The sequence below is a fragment of the Gorilla gorilla genome, chromosome 9 (assembly GCF_029281585.2).
Source record: "Gorilla gorilla gorilla isolate KB3781 chromosome 9, NHGRI_mGorGor1-v2.1_pri, whole genome shotgun sequence".
Taxonomy (NCBI): Eukaryota; Metazoa; Chordata; class Mammalia; order Primates; family Hominidae; genus Gorilla; species Gorilla gorilla.
Window position 1 is genome coordinate 12,208,344 of NC_073233.2, and position 21,680 is coordinate 12,230,023.

General features: G+C 35.8%; 2 protein-coding genes and 1 pseudogene across 4 annotated transcripts in view; 2 read left to right on the forward strand and 1 right to left on the reverse strand.

Annotated features, from left to right (window-relative positions):
• LOC101136052 (olfactory receptor 52E6) overlaps window positions 1–21,680 on the reverse strand; it is a 100,277-nt gene that overhangs the window by 31,372 nt on the left and 47,225 nt on the right. The window contains exon 3 of one of the 3 annotated variants that reach the window (XR_010135353.1): window positions 12,727–12,953. The exons of the other annotated variants lie outside the window; for them this stretch is intronic. The gene's annotated coding sequence lies outside the window, so the exon portion shown is untranslated. Of the gene's footprint in view, window positions 1–12,726; window positions 12,954–21,680 lie in introns of those variants that run through there. 3 annotated transcript variants of the gene reach the window in all.
• Window positions 5,218–6,159, forward strand: LOC101124890 (olfactory receptor 52E8-like; annotated as a pseudogene).
• Window positions 12,136–18,593, forward strand: LOC101138643 (olfactory receptor 52E4). Its single transcript, XM_063710630.1, has 2 exons — window positions 12,136–12,221; window positions 15,730–18,593. The coding sequence occupies exon 2, from the start codon at window positions 15,804–15,806 to the stop codon at window positions 16,740–16,742; it is 939 nt and encodes a 312-aa protein (XP_063566700.1). The 5' UTR covers window positions 12,136–12,221; window positions 15,730–15,803; the 3' UTR covers window positions 16,743–18,593.

Consider the following 21,680-nt stretch of genomic DNA (forward strand, 5'->3'; position numbering starts at 1 on the left):
TTGGGCTGAGATGATGGGGTTTTCTAAATACACAATCATGTCATCTGCAAACAGGGACAATTTGACTTCCTCTTTTCCTAATTGAATACCCTTTATTTCCTTCTCCTGCCTAATTGCCCTGGCCAGAACTTCCAACACTACGTTGAATAGAAGTGGTGAGAGAGGGCATCCCTGTCTTGTGCCAGTTTTCAAAGGGAATGCTTCCAGTTTTTGTCCATTCAGTATGATATTGGCTGTGGATTTGTGATAGATAGCTCTTATTATTTTGAGATATGTCCCATCAATACCTAATTTATTGAGAGTTTTTAGCATGAAGGGTTGTTGAATTGGTCAAAGGCCTTTAGTCACCACAAAGAAATGATAAATATTTGGGTGACACATATGCTAATTATCATGATTTGATAATTCTACAACATACATATATATCAAAACATCACAATTCACCCCACAATATATACCATTATTATTTATCAACTAAAAATTTAATAAAACTTTAAAATAATTGTGCCAGGACAACTGGATATGCACATGATAAAAGAGGGAAGTTGGCTGAGGTGCGGTAGCTCATGCCTGTAATCCCAGCACTTTGGGATGCCGTAGAGGGCAGATCATGAGGTCAGGAGATTGAGACCATCTTGGCCAACATAGTGAAACTTCATCTCTACTAAAATACAAAATATTAGCCAGGTGTGGTGGTGTGTGCCTGTAATCCCAGCTACTTGGGAGGCTGAGGCAGGGGAATCGCTTGAACGCAGGAGGTGGAGCTTGCAGTGAGCTGAGATCGCACCACTGCACTCCAGCCTGGCGACACAGCAAGGCTCCATCTCAACAAAAAAAAAAAAAAAAAAAAGTGAAGTTGCACCCTTAAATAACACTATGTATATACAAAAATTAAATTAAAATGAATCAAAAACTTAAATATAACTAAAACAATGAAACTCTTAGAATAAAACATAGGGTAAGTCATGACTTCAGATTTGATTTCCTACATAGCGCAACAAAAACAGAGCAATGAGTTATAAATTAGTGAATGAAGCATTAAGATCAAAAACTTTTGTGAATTAAATAACACTGTAAAGAGATTGAAAAGACAACCCATAGAATGGGAGAAAATATTTGAAAATCACATGTCTGTTAAGAGTTTAGTATACAGAATATATAAAGAAGGACTCATAGAACTCGACCAAAAAAAATGTAAAAACAATTTTAAAATGGGCAAACCACTTCAATAGGCATTTATTTAAAGATATACAAATGGCCAATGCGCCCAGGCAAAGATGCTCAATATCATCAGTCACTGGGGAAATGAAAATCAAAAAGACGATGACACATCATTGGACATCTACTATGATTACTATAATAATTTTAAAAATGGAAAATGGCACGTGTTAGAGAGGATGTGATAAATGGAAATACTCATACATTGCTGGCAAGAATGTAAATTGATGTAGTCGCTATGGAATAGTTTGGAACTTTCAGGGAAAGTTAAATGTAGAATTACCATAAGACCCAAGATTTCTACTTCTTAAAATGTACTCAAAAGAATTGAGGCCGGGTGCAGTGGCTCACACCTGTAATCCCAGCACTTTGGGAGGCCAAGGCGGGCAGATCACTAGGTCAGGAGATCAAGACCATCCTGGTGAACAAGGTGAAACCGTCTCTAGTAAAAATACAAAAAAATTAGCCGGGTGTGGTGGCAGGTGCCTGTAGCCCCAGCTACTCGGGAGGCTGAAGCAGGAGAATGGCATGAATCTAGGGGGCAGAGCTTTCAGTGAGCAAAGATCATGCCACTGCACTCCAGCCTGGGCAACAGAGCAAGACTCCATCTCAAAAAAAAAAAACCAAAAAAACCCCAAAAATAAAAAAAAAGACAAGGAATTGAAAACAGGTGTTAAAACAAACAAAAAAAAAAAAACAAGAATGTTCATAGCAGTATTATTGACAATAGCCAAAAGATGGAAACAACCCAATATCCACCACTTGATGCATGTATAAACGTGTGATATATCCATACAATGGAATTTTATTTAGCCATAAAAAGAAATGACGTACTGATAAATGCTGCAACACAGATGCAATTTGAAATCACGATAGGTGAAAGAAAGCAGATACAAAAGCCTACATATTGCATGATCTCATTTACATGAAATATCCAGAATAAACTGGTAAAGAAAATGCACAGAAATAGAAAGTAGATTACTGGTTTTCGGGGGCTGGAAGAAGAAAAGAATGGGGAGTGACTGCTTAATGGGTACAGGGTTCACTTTTGGAGGGATGAATATTCTGAAGCGAGATAGTGGCAAAATTGTACATGCTCTAAGTGCCACTGGATTGTAAACTTCAAAATACATAAAATGGTAAATTTTATGTTATATGAATTTTGCCAATGTAAGTAAAGAGTTGCTGGTTATACTGGATACCCAACAGAGCCCAAAGGAATAATCCAAGCAACTCATAAAATGAAAGACAGGAAGATAAGAAATAAGGAAGGAGAGAAAAAGATAAAATGAGACCTGTTATAAATATTATCTGAAATAACAAGAACTGGAAATTGAACAAGTAATGGGCACAGGGTTCACTGAGATTTCCCTAGAGCTTCCCTTCATCTGGTGCAATAACAAAGGGGAACTACTCTTCATTTTAACCTCAGTGTCTCAGACACTGCGGCACTTGGAGACTTTATTAAAACTCTGCTGCGCCAGCAAACACAACAGACATTTCGTTAACATTTTTCAGGGTGCACTGAAGCTCTATGCTAAACCATTTATATATATTTCAAGAACTGAATGCATAGTTGTTACTTGACTCCTTAAGACAGAGGAAGAAATCTTGGTAAGGGTTTCCAATCAGCAACTTTGTGTAATGTGTACTTAAGATTGGAATTTGAATTAACAGAAATTGAGTTAAGACCTGGAGAATCGGGGTGAAGAATAAAATAGTACATATCAGCAGTCTAAGAAGAGGTAAGATAAATAAAACGGGAAGATATTGGGGAGAAAAATATTTGCTGGACACCTTCAATATTTCATGCATATGTGACTTTATTTATCCCACTTGATAATAATATCATGTAGAAAGTACTATGCTTATTTCTAGAAGAAACTTAGACTCCAAACATATTGTAACTTATGTAAAGTCAGAAAGCCAGAAATAACAGAATCAGTACTCTATTCCATGTCACAGTGCCAACAATATTAAAAATTCTGTGCTTTTGCTTCTTTTTCCTACACAAAATGCCTTATAATGAGATAGTGAGTGATACAGAGAGTGACAAAATTCCATAGAAGGCAAAGAAGAATTGCTTAATGAGCTTGAATTTGTTTATACTTAGAAAGACTATGAACGTACCCTGTTATAGAAAAGGATACAATATGGTGATTAGCTGTTGGTCTTTCTTCATGCTTCATATTTCAAATGGATTTAACTGAACTCAAATTTGATTATTAAGAGACCTGAATTTATAACTGAGCCCAAGGCCCATGTAAGACATGAGGTAAAAAGCTTACATACAGCACTAGTAAATAATATATCTGGAACTAAATAAGCAGATGTGTGCTAAAAAATTTGACTTTACCCAGAGAGAGGTCTGTCCTTTGCTCCTGGCTTCTAGAAGGAAATATACACAATAGCTAATAAGAGAGTCTTTGTTTATTAGATTGGGGATTGGTCACACTAGATCTGAGGGTAGGGACTGGCCATGTCATAAAGATCAACAATATGACTTAGAGTGGGGACTTTGGGTCATGTGACACCAGTAAACCTGGAGACTGAGTTCAACCACATTTGCAATCAATCCAGCCATCACACCTGTGTAATGAAATCCCAATAAAAACTCTGAACACCAAAGCTTGGGAGAGTTTCCCTAGTTGGCAATATGACTTCATGCATATTGTCACACATTAATGCCATAAGAGTAATGCATGTTTACTCCATGAAAGGACAACAGATTCTTCAGATTTGGACACCTCAGTTTCTTTTCTAAGCATCTCTTTATCTGTCTGATTTTAATCTGTGTCTTTTTCCTGTAATAAACTGTAACCATGAACATAATAGCTTTCAGTGAGTTCTATAAGTACTTCTAGTGAATTATTGAAGCTGAGGGTGGTTTTGGAAAACCTCCGAAATTGCAGTTAATGACAGAAGTGAGGGTAGTCTTCGGGACTGTACCCTCAAGTTTTGAAGTTTAGAGAGCTCCAGGCTAATCTAATTTGATGTTACATTTCTTTAAACTGTTAGCAAGGTCAATAGGCTCTTGTAAAAGAACTTCGTATGGTGGAAAACCTTCACAGATAATCATTCTCCCTTACCAATTTACTTTAAATTCCCACTAAGGGATACCTTCCTTCTAGATACCTAGACCCTAGAAAAGGTGTGGATCTGCTTCTTGACTCAATTCTGTTGTATTGTGGTTTTTTTTCCTAATAAAACACTGTTAAAATTATCATCACTTTATAAGAAGACTCAGTGTCTGATAGTGTAAATCCTGCAGATTTTTTCTTCTTTGAAGAAGTTTTGGCTCTTCTAAATTCTCATATTTTTCCTCATACCTTACTTTTCTTTCTTTTCTTTCTCCTTTCACTACATCTGATAGCAAATATTGCAAATATAGAGCCAGATTAATGTTACATATCTGAATTTCAACCTAGTTTCAAATTTTGAATTTCCTACCTATTAGCTTTGTAAATGATGGGAAATTACTTAACTTAGCAAAACTTTGCTGTTCCATAAAATCAGATACCAGTAGAACTTGTGTCATGAAATTTGGCGAGAACTAAATGAGATAATATATGTAAGTAGCAGTAGATGCAAAGACTGAAAAATAGTAGATATCTAATCAATAATAGCTATTATTACTGTGGTTCTTATTATCATAAATTTTATTTTCATCAACTCATAGTGTCTATATCTTGAGAAAGAAGGGAATAAGTACATTTATTTACTCTGAACTCAAAATTTTAGGAGAGACATAGTTCAACCTTCTACTTGGCAGTTCAGCTTCTCACATTCATGGTGCGGGTAAGGAGTGATACTAGGATTATGTATGGAAAATGAAAAGAAGGAGAAAAAAACAAAGGCCTTTACAGAAAGGTATTCTTAATATCAATCCTTTGTTTGAGGATTTGTTTATTTATTTGTTTTAGATCTCAATTAAGTCTCGATGAATTGCCCGACGGGAACCGAAAAGAACTTTTAAAGCCATGGCCGCCAGCAGTTGGCAGAAGAATGTCTTCTCCCAATGTCACTGAACCCCACCTCTCTTCCTTCCTGTTGGTTAGGAATTCCAGGATTGGAAGCTGCACAATGCTGGCTAGGCTTTCCCTTCTGTGTTGTATATCTGATTGCTCTTGTTGGAAATCTTATTCTATTTGTCATGTGGACTGATAAAAACCTTCACCAACCCATGTTCTACTTTCTGGCCATGCTGTCAGTGATGACCTGAGTCTCTCTACATCTACTATCCCCAAGATGTTGGGCATCTTCTGGTTCAGCCTTCAGGAGTTGTGCTTTGGGTGCTGTGTTGCTCAAGTCTTTTTTATCCATTTTTTTTGCAGTCATGGGGAGCACTGTACTTCTTGTCATGGGATTTGATCGCTATGTGGCTATTTGCAACCCCTTCAGGTAGACCAAGATCCTCACCAACAGAATTATTGGTGTGATTGCTATCGTTGTGGTTCTTAGAAGCTTATGTATGATTGCTCCCATCATTTTTCTCCTCATGAGGCTGCCTTACTGTGGACATAGAATCATCCCTTATACCTATTGTGAGCACATGGGAGTGGCTCGTCTGGCTTGTGCCAGCATCAGTGTCAATGTCTATCATGGTCTTGGGAATATTTTTATCTTGTTTCTGGATATGTTTCTTATCATCATCTCCTATGCTAGAATTTTATGCACAGTCTTTCACCTCCCTTCCCAAGAGGCCCACCTGAAGGCTCTTAATACCTGTAGCTCCCATATCTGTGTCATCTTAGCATTTTTTGGCCCAGCTCTCTTCTCCTTTCTCACTCATCGCTTTGGTCATGGCATCCCACAGTATATCCATATTCTCCTGGCTAATCTCTATATATAGTCATTCCCCCTGGTCTTAACCCAGTCATTTATGGAGTTAGGACCAAGCAAATCCAGGAGCGGGTAGAAAGTCTCTTTACTAAAAATTGATTGAATGGGAGAGAATTCATTCAGGTTATAAAAATGTAAGTCCTAAAAAGACAAAATTTGTGATAAAACTAATAAATTGTTTTTTCCAAAATGGACCATCAATTTTATACATATATATTTTATACAGATGTGTGTGTATATTTATTTATTTATACATATGTATGTATGCGTGTATGTTTAAAAACATATTGGCAGCAATTGCTAGATGTATGTGTGTTTATGCATGTCTGAGTGTATATTTGCAATGATGTTATCTATTGACCCCTAACACAGAATATGCCATATAAAAGTAAGTTTCAAGGAGGATCACTTTAATTCACTGAAAATGAAAACATTTTCAGAAATTTAATGCAAATTTTAATTGCAACTTTCTCCAAAAGAGAAAAAAATTTTTCAAAGATACTTGCTAAGAGAACAAAAATAATAGAAATGTTTTAAAAAGAGTAACAAAGTTTTTTCAGTGAATTAAATGTTTTTAAACCATTTCTATTATTTTTGTTTTCTTAGCATATATCTTAAAAATTTTTTTTCTCTCTTGGAGAAAGTTGCAGTTAAAATTTGCATTAAATTTCTGAAAATGTCTTCATTTTTCTCTCAGATATGAATAATGGATTGAATGAGCATTGAATTCCAAGTGCAAAATTATTTTTTTTGGACATGATTTTTTTAACATTCACTTTTGCATTTGAGATTTCGGATCCCAGTCAGATTATGTTTCCCTTTAATCTATGCTCTTTTCTCTGTCTCTCTCACTTGAACTTTTATTCTCTTTCTCTCAACTCTTTTTCTGTGGAATGGTTTAAGATTTTCTTTTTATTTTTTGTGTTCACAATTTCTACCAAACAGTAGTACCTAAGTCCCTACTGGGCCTCTATTGAAACTGTCAATATTAAGCCTTAAATAATTTTTCAACTGTAGAAATTTTCTTTATTATTCTCTCCTTCTTTATTTTTATTTCACCTTTTGAAACTTGTGTCTATGTCAGAAATAAATACACTCAAAAATACCTCGACACAGAAATTTATACAGTATTTTATAATAAATACCCAGTCATAAAATAGCTTTATCAGGTGAGTAGTTGACACCTCATTACTTTAAGGAATAAAGAATATTAAACTATATATGTGAAATTAAATTGATGATTATTAAAACTTGCGGACATATTCTTTTTTTTTAGTTACTTTGATATTAACTCTTCCCATTGAGTTTGCATGTATTTTGTATGCTAAATTAGTAAAAAAAAATCACTAGGAATGTCATAGAATTGGGTGAAATGATTGTGGTAGTAATATTCAAAATTGAACTTGACCTTATCTCGCTTGAACAATATTCCACTTAGGTCATTCAGTTATTTAAAATGAACCTTAGACTACCATTTTTTATTTTCTATTGCCATTTTTGAAAACCATGAATGTGTTGTTTATGTCAATTTTGGCCATATGCAGGAGGGTTACTTAAGCCCAGGATTTCGAGACCAGCCTAGGCAACTTATGGAGACCCTGTTTCTATAAAAAATAGTAATAAAATTTTTAAAATTACATTTTTATATACTAATAAAAAATTTATAAATTAAAATCTTGAAAATTATATATTTTTAAATGGCTTCGATCATTAAAAAGTCAGGAAACAACAGGTGCTGGAGAGGATGTGGAGAAATAGGAACACTTTTACACTGTTGGTGGGACTGTAAACTAGTTCAACCATTGTGGAAGTCAGTGTGGCGATTCCTCAGGGATCTAGAACTAGAAATACCATTTGACCCAGCAATCCTATTACTGGGTACATACACAAAGGATTATAAATCATGCTGGTATAAAGACACATGCACACGTATATTTATTGCGGCACTATTCACAACAGCAAAGACTTGGAACCAAGCCAAATGTCCAACAATGATAGACTGGATTAAGAAAATGTGGCACATATACACCATGGAATACTATGCAGCCATAAAAAATGATAAGTTCATGTCCTTTGTAGGGACATGGATGAAGCTGGAAACCATCATTCTCAGCAAACTATCGCAAGGACAAAAAAACCAAACACCGCATGTTCTCACTCATAGGTGGGAATTGAACAATGAAAACACATGGACACAGGACGGGGAACATCACACACCAGGGCCTATTGTGGATGGGGGGAGCGGGGATGGATAGCATTAGGAGATATACCTAATGTTAAATGATGAGTTGTTGGGTGCAGCACACAATCATGGCACATGTATACATATGTAACAAACCTGCATGTTGTGCACATGTACCCTAAAACTTAAAGTATAATAAAAATAAATAAATAAATAAATAAATAAATGGCATCACAGAACATCAAATGCTTTGACCTAACTCTAACAAATGATATGCAAAACTTCTAAAATAAAAGCATAATAATCCTTCAAAGGAACTTTTTAAATACATAAATACATGAAAAGATATACCTAGTTCATGATTTGGAATAATCAATAACCTTTTAAAAACATTCTCTAAAAATTAACTATATATTCAATGCAATAAATATTTTAATGAATTTGTTCGCTTATTTGCCCTCTTGTTTTTGTTTTCAAAGTGTTATATACATTTTAAAAGAAATTGGCTGGAAATCCTGAAGAACAAAATTTTAGGTTTTATATTATTATATTCCATAATTTATTTTATAGTATCACTTATGAAAACTGTGAAATACTTGTACAAGAACAGACAAAAAGCAGAACCACATAGTCCAAACACAAAAATACACATGTATAAATGTATAATTTATGACAAACAGCTTTTTAATAAATGAAACAAGATCAAATGAATAGCCAAAGTAAATCAATTATATATTGAAAAATAATTGCCTCTATGTCACTGCCCTTTCAATGTGATAGTTAATATCCTCTCATCAAGGGGTTAATCTTGACAATGTGAGCAAGATGGACTACTAAAATGTTCCAGCTCTTAGTTGCCTCACACCGATAGCCAGAACAATGAATTAATAATTACATTTTAATGAAAGTAACTGAAGGAGAGGAGTGCTCGTTTGTGAGACCCTGAACCTAGAACCCTGGCTCCACAGGCACTCCAAGCCACTGTACTTCGAGCCCAGCGCTGCTGCAGCTGCTTATAGGTCATGTCAAATCTGAGGGATTCTGTCAGCTGAGTCCCCTCATTGTGGGAAAAATTAAAAATAAGAGGACCCCAAAAGCCCTTGACACTAAGGACATAAACAAATTGTGCCACCACTACTGCTGTGCCACTACAAACTTCTACAGTCTAAGCCACTGAGGCACCCACAGTTATTGCTGACATTAAACTCAGCTCAGGAAGCTGCACGGAGACTATGCTACACCTATCTGGAAACAGAGTCACCACACTCTTCCCAACTGGCACACTAAAACCCAACTGCAGGTGATAGTCGTCCTGTATAAAAACCACTCTGGAAAGTTTGGAGATAAGCGGATACACAGGCATCAATATAGAGACACAAGAAACATGAAAAGGCAAAGACATATGATACCACCAAAGGAACATAACACTGTAGTAATGGACTCCAGTAAAAAGAAAATCAACAAATTGCCAAAGAAAAAAAATCAAAATAATGATGCTGAGAAGACTCAATAAAATACAAGAATATACAGCATAGACAATTCAATAAAATCAGGAAAACCATTCATGAAACAAATGAGAAATTCAACAGAAGATAAAAATCATAAAAATCAAATAGAAATCCTGTAGCTGAAGAATTCAATGAATAAGTTTTCAAATTACAATAGAGAGATTCAATAGCAGACTTGGCCAAGCAGAAGAATCTGTTGACAGGTTGTTTGAAATAAGTCAAAGAAAAACAAAAGAAGGATTTAAAAAAGTAAAGAAATAATGGTGTTCCTTAATGGGATGCCATTAAGTAAACAAATATTTGTATTATGAGAATTCTAGAAGGAGAAGAGAAAGAAAAGGACAAAGGAAACCTATTTAATAAAATAACAGCTGAAAACTTTCCAAATGTGAAGAGAGATATAGATATCCAGATCCAAAAGCTCAAAATCCCCTATGTAAATTCAACTCAAGAAGGTCCTCCCCGAGGCATTATAATGTCAAAATATCAAAAGTCCAAGACAAAAAGTCTCTAGGCCTTTAGGCTATTTGGCATGAGGAAACAGTGAAAATAGTGGGAAAATATATCGAATCCTTCAACACTTTTCAGAAGAAGTAATGTCCTCAGGGAACAGCTGGGTTTCTGTTTCAAAAGGAAGAGAAACAGAACATCAGAAGTGGTTTAAGGCCAAAAATAATATCACTGCTCATAAAAAATTGATTCTAGAAGTCACAGTGAAATAATCTTGGGAATAGGAGAGGGGTAGGTACAGTGACCAATTAGGAGATATATGATTATATGATATGACCCTAACAGAACTAGAATTTTTATGTTTTAAAAATAACGTAATTCAATGCCAGAACACCTCCTATAATCAAAGCACTATACTAAGTGAACTGAAGGATAAAGTTGACTTAAACATCACTCTAATATCAATCCATAAAATAATGGAAGACAGAAAACACAAAACCAACACAAAATAAAATTTGCCTGTTATAATAGTGGCACACACTGATGTGAAAATACAAAAGACACAAAGATTATATCAGATTGATTCATATGAAAGGTCATTAAGAAGTATAGGACAATTGAGAAAGTGCTGAAGCAAAGTAGAAATGAGATGAAGTTGTTTCATATGGAGGACTTTTGATTATCAAAGACAAGATGTGTGTTCGGCAGTCATGTAGTATAATGAAAGTATAAAAAGTTGATTGGGTATCGAGTGAAAGACTTTGGCAACAATGGTGTTTGCCCCTTATTACATAAAGTCTACAGTATACAATGGAGAATGTAGGGGTCATGGGAAGGAATTTTAAGCAGAAATTGGATAGAGTCAGACTTGATTTGGGAAGATAAATGTGGATACAGTAAGGAAGATGGACACAATGAGGGAGAAACAGGAACCTCAGGAATTACTTTCTCATTAATCAAAAGAGAAGTAATGAACACAAAAACATGGAAGATCAAACCAGAATCTCTCTTGGACCACAGACGACATTGCTGCTTCTGTGCTAACAACTCAAAATAGTCTGAACTTAGGAGGCAAAAAATACCAACTAATTGTCTAATGTACTTATTTTTCCTTCAGTCTATTTCTAACTATAGTCAGGAAAACCAGGCTCTGCAGCATGTCCTGGTAGTACTATCGAGTCTACTATATCATCATTCAGGAAGGGAGCCTCTCAGGAAACACTACTTCTGCTCTGGCTGGAAGGGACAATATAATATGTTTTATAAGGAAAACGTAGAATTTTCTTCACTTTCTGCCAAAAGAGCTGAAACACATGAAAGCCTCTCTTCAAAGACTATCTGTTCACCATTAGTTATAGACTGAGAAGGAGAATCTTGGTGGGTTGGAAGAAAGTTGCTATTATCTGCAGGCATGCACACTGCCAATAAACAGAGTTGTACCACAGAGTCTAATTTGTCTATTTGAGATGTCTTCTCCTTCATCTTTTGAAGCCTCAATTGTAACAGTTGTGAAACTACATCAGGATTTACACAAACATATTAAAACAGAAAAGTTGCTGAGAACTGTTTCATGGTCACACTGTGAAGAGTTAATGGTCCAAAATCAATGCTTTCATGGCTCCTGAGGGAAGCGGAATTAACATCATTCCCCAAACAGATTCCTCTCTCTTCAGGATAGCTCCCTTCCCATCCTTTCATAACACATCTGCTCCCCTGAGCTAAGGAGTTATATCTAGCATGGTGTTTCTCTGCAGATGCAGTGAAGAGGAATAAAGACTTACTAAGACTTAATGACCCTCGAGTCCATGTTTCTGCACAGAGGATTCCGAAGACTAGGCTCGGGGATTCTGGGACATGCCTGGTCATAGGGATGCTCTCACTCACTATAAAGTTGCCTCCACTTTACCAGGCAGGCTTGTTGCTCAGAGGCTTCAAGGGGAACCTAATCACGGTCTTTAAGAACCTGGACTCGTGCTCCAATTCTGCTCCAAGTAAGGGCTGGGAGAAGAAATATTACAGAGGTAAGAATGCTTGTGCAGGAGAAGTGAAAAGATACACAGGAGAGAAGAGGGCAAATGAGGATAGAGAGGCCAGATTCTTCCACTTTTCTGAGGAATTATCCTAAGCACCACTGCACCATTTTCTTCACAGAGGAACACAACAGAGCACATGGGATTGGAACAGACATCCATAGGTGAGGGCAGTGGTGTACCAATTAGTAATGCACAGAATTTCTGTCTCTGTATCCGTCTCTCTCTCTCTCTCCCCTTTCTCTCTGCCCCTCTCTTACACACACATACACTCACACACACACATTCTCACAGAGTACACTGTTCACAGCCGAAACACCACAAATACAGTAATATAGTAGCATGGCCATACTTGTTGTCAATAAGACAAAAGGATGTTATTGCAGACTTCTTTTATATGTGTGTATTTAAGGTGGTGGGTGGGTATCACATGTCAATATTCAAATACAATTACATAGGCATTAACATATTTGGTCTGTAAAGTTTTATTCTCTGTTTCCCTCATTGTCTGAGTGAATTTAATGTTGCCAGTTGTAACTTGGTTCCCTATATCCCTACTACTTTATGGAACCATACCCAAGCCATTTTTATTGTAAGCACAATATCCCCGCTAGATCAGCCGGACTGAACTGCCAATGGCACAGTTATGGAAGAGCCTGAATGAAGGTCTTTATCCACTTTATCCATTCATCAACTGCTTTGGTCTCACCAAGCTTGGGAAAGCTGTAAGAATAAGGGGAGAAAATTGTTTCTTTTCTAAATGAGCAGTATTGGGTCATATTTGTATCCATAAAAATCTAGACATAAATATTAATGTCTGACTCTGTGCCATTTCTTCACTTTGGCCTCTTCTGAGCCATTCCTCCTTTATCTAATCTTATGCCAAACTGTGACATAATTTGGACTTTTTACAATGAAATAACTTCTTTCTGCTAACAGGTGAGTTGTTTTAGCTATCTTGCATTTAAATAAACAAAATATTTGGGAGCATTAATAAAATAAGTAAGTATAATTTGTTGAGGATACACTATGCACTAGCACCTATACAAACATTGGTCTTATTTATCATTAAAATAAACCACATTAGTTATAATTTATCATCTCATTTTTACAGGAGAAAAAAAACTGATCTATCTGGTTAAAGAATCTGTCCAAGGGTCTCAAGCAAGTAAATGGTTTAGCAGGTTTTCCAGCCATGTCTGAATAGTTTTAAGGTCCACAGAAGACTTCTATAATATTCTACTACAGTCAGCAAAAAAATAAAAATCCAACAAAGTAAAAAAAATCACAAGTTCAAAATGTGAACTTTGGTGAGCACAATAAGAGAAAAATTGCTAATTGTTATGAATTTGTCTTTTCAGATGGACTCCAGTAGGGATCTTTGTCAATGTGCATATCTAGAGAAGAATAAACTTAATAATTTGCCCTCAAAAAATGATCTTGAGGTTATTGGCCATACACTGTCTGCTACTGTGGCATATAGTTATAACAGAAAGAAGGCAAGAATTCAGGTAAAACTGTGAGAGGGTGGATGTGCTGGCAGTTTTGAATTTTACTGTCAGAGAAGCGTCCTCTTTGCCATCTCCCTGGGAATGTTTTTCTCAGCTGGCAAAGTATCACGTTGAGACACAGCCACCCTTAAGATTGGGCTGACTCTGGACTGTAAATCTCACAACACATCATCCTAGCTATTTCCTCAGACTCTCCCAGGTGAAATCACAAAAACCACTGCCCTCTGATTTTTCAGCCTGGCATCTTTTCCTCAATACTGGCAAACACTATGTTCTTTTTTCAATTTTCTCTCAGCTTCTCGGGGACCAAGAAATGCTCTTGTTCTTCTCATATAGAATGGGGAATTATTAACTCCTTTGCCTGTGTACTTCTGCTGTAAAATAGCTACCTGGCAAAGTTACAGGACAACTGATGTATGCAGCCACGTACATAATAAAACATGATTTCTCTCTCTACTCCTATCTCTCCAACCTTCTCCGTCTCTCTCTCTCTCTCTCTCACTCTCTCTCTGTCTCTGTCACACACACTCACACACAAACAAAAGCACACTTATTACAAACCCCAACTCTGATTCAATTAAATGCTGAACAACTGGGAACCAACATTCATGTGGCAGTTTTGAGCATATTACAATGATTACCCCTGGTTCTCAACTCTTAGTTGCAGCTATTCTCTTTGTAGAAATAAGGCCAGTACATGCATAAATATTATACAATCCAGGTTACATTAGTTGCTACAGAGTTGTACAGTGTCTTTAGGGATGCAAAGTTAAAATAAGGTAATTTTCCTTGTTATTGTCAAGGAAGCAATGAAGAGTCCTTAAAACATTTTAATTTCAATATTAAAATTTGCTAAATAATTGATCTGTTTACACCTGAAGGTAGGCACAATTTTGGGACATGGGAATTTTTTTTATGTTACTAACTGATGTTATAGATTGTAAGGAAGATAAACATAATTTGGCAGATACACACAAGGCATTTTATTGGAAGGTTATCGGGGAATCAGAATGACAGGATCTTGGAGAAACTGGATTGTTCATGAAGATTTAGAAGCATTAAAATTAGCAATTAATCCATAATAGAAACGCACTTATCAGTTTAGCTGAGTTAGAACCAGGAAAGTTCTAACAGAGACTGATTAACTACACTTATGTGATGTCACTGTATAAGATCCTTACGCTTATATTATAACAAAACATAGAAAGTGGTAGACAATAGTACTTCTCCTTTGTACTAGGAATCTTTGTCTCATCTAGAAACTATTAAGATACTCAGAGTTTTAGTTTCTCTGAATTACATCCATAATATTTATATTATTAGACACTAGAGCAAAATTTAAATATTTAATATTAAAATAATATTAACAAACATATGAAACATAATTTGATACTTTTTGTTAAAATCAGTTTTTCAAGAAATTAGTTGTAAAAATGGTATCATTTTCCTTTGCAAATATTTTTATTGTCTAAGTTAATAGAGCTGAAATCTCACAATATCATTTACAATTTCATTTAATCTGTTATGGTACACCTCATATAACCTCTGGAAAATTTCACTGTGTACTTATGAGAGAATGAGAGTGAGAATGGCTAAAAATTTTCTATTATAAAAATAGTTTTGAGCTTGTGAACTTCTGGAAAGGTACTTAGAAAACCCCAGAGATCTCAAGACCACACTTCAAAGAACACATGGTATGGTGATTTCCCAAAAAGTAAAGAAGGGCTACTTAGGAAAGTAATGGAAGGGAATGCCGTAATATAAATATGCATTGCATTATGAAATTTTTCCCATTCTTTCAAATATCTCAAAGATTACAAAACATAAAGCCATAAGCAATATTGCCTATGATGGATCTCAGAACAATAATCTGTGTTGAGAGGCTTCCTCGATTATCCTCTGGAAAGAAGTGAGTCTCGAATGTTTGTAAATTAACCACCTATACCATTACCTCTAGCACACTGATAAGAGTCTTTCTGTTTCTTCAGGAACTTGACAAGAGAGGACCTTAAAGAAAGTGAGATCCTTCATACTTAGGAATTCAGTGACACTTGCTGGGAGAATGCCTTCTATCAATGACACCCACTTCTATCCCCCCTTCTTCCTCCTGCTAGGAATACCAGGACTGGACACTTTACATATCTGGATTTCTTTCCCATTCTGTATTGTGTACCTGATTGCCATTGTGGGGAATATGACCATTCTCTTTGTGATCAAAACTGAACATACTCTACACCAGCCCATGTTCTACTTCCTGGCCATGTTGTCTATGATTGATCTGGGTCTGTCCACATCCACTATCCCCAAAATGCTAGGAATCTTCTGGTTCAATCTCCAAGAGATCAGCTTTGGGGGATGCCTTCTTCAGATGTTCTTTATTCACATGTTTACAGGCATGGAGACTGTTCTGTTGGTGGTCATGGCTTATGACCGCTTTGTTGCCATCTGCAACCCTCTCCAGTACACCATGATCCTCACCAATAAAACCATCAGTATCCTAGCTTCTGTGGTTGTTGGAAGAAATTTAGTTCTTGTAACCCCATTTGTGTTTCTCATTCTGCGTCTGCCATTCTGTGGGCATAACATCATACCTCACACATACTGTGAGCACATGGGTCTGGCCCGGTTGGCCTGTGCACCCATTAAGATCAACATAATCTATGGGCTCATGGTGATTTCTTATATTATTGTGGATGTGATCCTAATTGCCTCTTCCTATGTGCTTATCCTTCGAGCTGTTTTTCGCCTTCCCTCTCAAGATGTCCGACTAAAGGCCTTCAATACCTGTGGTTCTCATATCTGTGTTATGCTGTGCTTTTACACACCAGCATTTTTTTCTTTTATGACACATCGTTTTGGCCAAAACATTCCCCACTATATCCATATTCTTTTGGCTAACCTGTATGTGGTTGTCCCACCTGCCCTTAACCCTGTCATTTATGGAGTCAGGACCAAGCAGATCCGAGAGCAAATTGTGAAAATATTTGTACAGAAAGAATAATTCTGTATTAAAGTTTGGATAAATATATCTATATACAACCCAAATTATCATCATCTGAGCTCCCTTTTTAATCTTCTGTAACAGTTGGTCATGCTTGTCAGATTTTTTCATTTTGACTGGAAGTGCTTTAGTGTTGACAGATAATGCAAACTTAACCTTTGCTGCCTGTTTCCCCTACTTCTCTCCAAGTACCTGGACAAAGGTTAGAGATTAATGGAGAAGGTAACTATGCTGAAGGTTGAGGTGGCTTTGGAGTAGAACTGCTTGTAAACAAGGGTGATAGGTAGCTCCATTTTTTTCCATATGTCTTCTCTCTAGGTAAGTTTAGATCCTGAAGGATACTGATCAAATAAATCTCATTTTATAGATGAACAAAATAAGCTGTAATCCAGCAGTAGTGTCTGTTTCATAGCTTTGTATTCTTTACAGAATCCAAAATTTTGTCATTCTTCTCCAAAATCTTTGACTTCCATGTTTATTTTAATGCTCTCTCAGTCTTGCTGTTACTGCCATTTTTGCTCCTTTTCTTCTTTCAGATTCCTGCTCTCTCTCTTTTTGTGACGGTTAATACTGAGTGTCAACTTTATTTGATTGAAGGATACAAAGTATTGATCCTGGTTTTGTCTGTGAGGGTGTTGCCAAAAGAGATTAACATTTGAGTCAGTGGGCTGGGAAAGGCAGACCCACCTTCAATCTGGGTGGGCACCATCTAATCAGCTGCCAACGCAGCTAGAATATAAAGCAGGCAGAAAAATGTGAAAAGACTAGATGGGCCTAGCCTCCCAGGCTACATCCTTCTCCTGTGCTGGATGCTTCCTCCTCGAATGTCGGACTCCAAGTTCCTCAGTTTTGGGACTCAGAGTGGCTCCCCTTGATCTTCAGCTTGCAGATGGCCTATTGTGGGACCTTGTGATCATGTGAGTTAATACTTAATAAATTCCCCTTTGTGTGTGTGTGTATGTGTACACACACACACACACACACACACACACATATATATATATCCTATTAGTTCAGTCCCTCTAGAGAACACTGACTAATACACTTTTCTTTTACATTCGTTCTCTGATAAAGTAAGTCTTTGTGAATTTAGGGATATGAGAGACTACAGTGTGGGTATTACGGAGACATGTTTTCTCACTTGAAGCAAAGTCATTTTAGATGTGACTACTTGTATGTGTCGCCTGTCTAATTCTAATTCTCAATTCTATCTGACAATTTCCCTTCAGACAAAATATATAAAACTTATGAGACTTTATAAAACTTAGAAAAACAATTAGGCTCAAGCTATGGTAAGCACAGGGCTAGACTTGATATCGACTTCAAAATAATATCATTATAATTTATTAATCCTGTAGATCTCCAATATTTAGTCCCATTTTCAAACTTCAGATATGGCTGGAGAATGTGGTTTGCTTTAAAATAGATAAAAGAGACACTGAGCTGAAATTTGTGACTTATCAGGGTACTCATGCTTCAAAATCAGGAGAAGTCTCCCTCATGTTCTATAATTTAGAACCACTGTGTAGTTTGGATGACAATATACAAAATACTCAAAAGTACGCAGATAACGATTTTAGGAAATGGGGGCGGATATAGCCAAGTAGACAAGAAAAGCAACATCACCTATTCAATATCTGTGAATCTGGACAGTTCTTGGTCTTAACACAGGCTAAGCACAATTCCTGAATTCTATAGTATTTTGTAGATTTTCTTTAGGTCTGTATGCATGGGTTCTAATTTGATTTTTGCAGCTTCTGCTTCATGTACTTAACATTTTATGGGAACATAGAGTTTTAAATGTGGAAATACATTGAAACTTGATCTATTCCCTTTGTCTTACAAATAAAAAAAACTGAGGTCTAAACAAAGCAGGTATTTGTGTGCATAAAATATACCCATCTTTAGCATCATTCTCATGTAACAAGTGAAGGAAGATCACTCAGATAAATCCTTTTGACTACAAATTCTTAACTCTTGCAGGAGATTTAAGTAGGAAATATTTTATTTATACGTGAGAGGCTTCATCATGGGTCCCAAGTGGAGATCAAGTAAAACAAGAGGTAGAACGAGTAGCCTGGGTTTAGTGTTGGTAATGAGAAGAGGGAGACCACAGAAACTGAGTACAGGTGCAAGTAGTATAGTGATAAAGAGAAGCTGAAATCAGCACAGTCTTCATCACTGTGGTCCACAGTACTGAGTGGTAAGCACAGATGAGCATCCAGGCCCTCAATAGCTGTACCATATATAAACATGCTAAATAAAGACAAAGTTTTTCCTTTTCTCAGTGATATGAAAGGATCTGTGACATGTATAATGCAGCTTTCTGGTTAAATATATTGATGGGAGTCGGAAAATTTTAATATAAGCGTAATAGTGTCCACAGTGTAGATGGGAGTGCACCATAATGCTGGCCCTGAAATGGTTCATAATCAAACTGGAACACCACATTTAAACACGGCTGAGCAGAGTCATTGTACTGGGATTCCTTCTCTGGACAGTAGTTTTCTTTCATGAAATCAAACAAGATGGGACCAGAAGGGTGCTGACAAGCTGAAGAAAAAAGACACAAAAGATAAATATAATTGAGAAAATGGTGACAAAAGGAATGCCAACCTGAAATAATAGGATGAGAATCCAGTGTAAGTGTTTATTCAAATGCAAAGCTAAGGATGGCCATCTGGGAAACACAGAATCCAAAGAAATGAGGTCAATGCTCCAAAGTTGAAAAGTTAAGGTTTTACTTATGTAGGCAGAAAGCAAAGAAATTTAGCAGAATTAAAGATTTCCCCATACAAACTTGATTTATGAGTTACAGCAAATTGATTAGTTATAGCTTGTTTTCTTTTTCCAATTTAAATGAGTATTTTTAACATTTTAACTTTGACAATGTAATAGTCATGAGGTCTTTGTGTAAAACAAGGAAGAAGGAAGTTAATCAATAACGAAGATCAAAAATAAAGAGGGAAAGGGTCTTCTCTGGCACTCGTTAGTCTTTTACAACATTCTAAAAAACAATGTAGGTAATGGAAAAAGGCTAATGTATAATCAGGGAAACAAATACTACAACTTCCTAGGTTACAGCTATCTGTTAGTGACTCAAGTTCTATAATCACATTCTTTTAAGTCTCAAAATAATTTAAAGTTTCAACAGCTTTGGTCTTGAATTACTTATTTTCATTAAAAAAAGACATCAACGCCAGAGTTAATTATATTCTACTGGTATTGAATATTCGAAGACAATGCCATTTTCCATAAACCTTGCTCACCCCGTCAAGCAATCCTTCTCCTTGGGAACCCTTTATGCATCACAGGGTATTCTACAGAATATGGAAACCAGCCTAGCTCATAGACTCTTACGGGATAGTAAGTGTGAGAATATTAATGCTGTTTATCTCTAACTTTATGTTACCCACCAGCACTTTGGGAACAGACATAATTCAGTGTAACTGAAAATAAACTTCCATGAAGTTCAATTCAGATACAATATCTTCTTGAATATGTTCCAACGTTGCTCCATTCAATTGGTTTATTGATCCATAACTCCTATATCAGTCAGAGCCTTGCTATATTATCCTGGTTTCCCAAAAAAACTTTTTAAAATTCCAGATGCCTGCAGACTTTTCCATTTTTCTGGTGCCAAATTTGAAGAAAATTCTCAACAGTTTTCCAAAGTGATTTCACCATTTCACACTTCTACCAACAAAATATGAAAATCCCAATTGCTCGACATTCTCACCAACATTTGGTGTTGTCAGTCATTTGAATTTAGCTACTCTAGTGAGTAAAAAGCATTATCCCATTGCAGTTTTAATTTTTATTTCTCTAATAACTAATAATGATGTCAAGTATATTTTTAGCTCTTATGGGCCATTTTAAAATATTCGCTTGTGAAGTATCTATTATTATTTTCCAACAACTACAAAATTAGCTACTTTGAGATATATTTGAATGTAGTTCAAAAGTCTTAAGAAATTAGAATCCAAAGATAAAACTACCTATTTCAAAATAAACAATAAGAGCAGTAAATTTTACCTATACTTATACATGTTTCTATATACACATGTATATTTATAAATATACAGATGATCCTTGATTTACAATGTTTTAATTGGACAATTTTTTGACTTTAGAATAGTTTGAGTATATGCATTCAGTACTTTCCTTGACTTACAATGGAATAAAGCCAAGATCAACCCCTGGTAAGGTGATAGTGTCTGTAATACCATTGTTATTACTAACAATGTCATGTCTCTTGAAGACAATCTAGATCTTCTTACCTCTTGCATTTCCAAATTCCATTTATTTCATGCTAATTGCATCATTACTTTGGATGCTGCATTATCCATTGTCCTGCTCAAGCATAATGCCTTCAAAATATTGAACAATATTTTCAATGGATTTGTTTCTTTTTTAATTTTTATGGATACACAGTAAGTGTATATATTTATGGAGTACATGAGATGTTTTGATACAAGCATGAAATGTGTAATAACCACATCATAATCCAGCAATCCCACTGCTGGGTATACAAACAAAAGGAAGAAAATCAATATATAGAAGAGATATCAGCACTCCAGTGTTTGTTGCAGCACTGTTTACAATAGCTAAGATTTGGAAGCAACCTAAATGTCCATCAACAGATGAATGGATAAAGAAAATGTGGTACATACATACAATGGAGTACTATTCAGCCATAAAATATTTTCAAATTATCATGGGTTTATTGCAGCATAACCCCATTGTAAGTTAAGGAGCATCTATATATAATATCATATATTATGTATTGTATATTATTACATGTGATAAAAGTAAGTTTAAATAGAAGAATCTACAGGAAAATCTAAGGCTGCTTATTGGCAATATTAGTCAAGGTTCTAGAAAGCATAGTTAGCAAACTCAAGCTGACCCCTTAAACTAAGACAAATATATAGGCAC

Bases quoted from the DNA above. Each gene is read 5' to 3' on its own strand.
- LOC101138643 (XM_063710630.1), top strand. From the start codon at position 15,804: ATGCCTTCTATCAATGACACCCACTTCTATCCCCCCTTCTTCCTCCTG.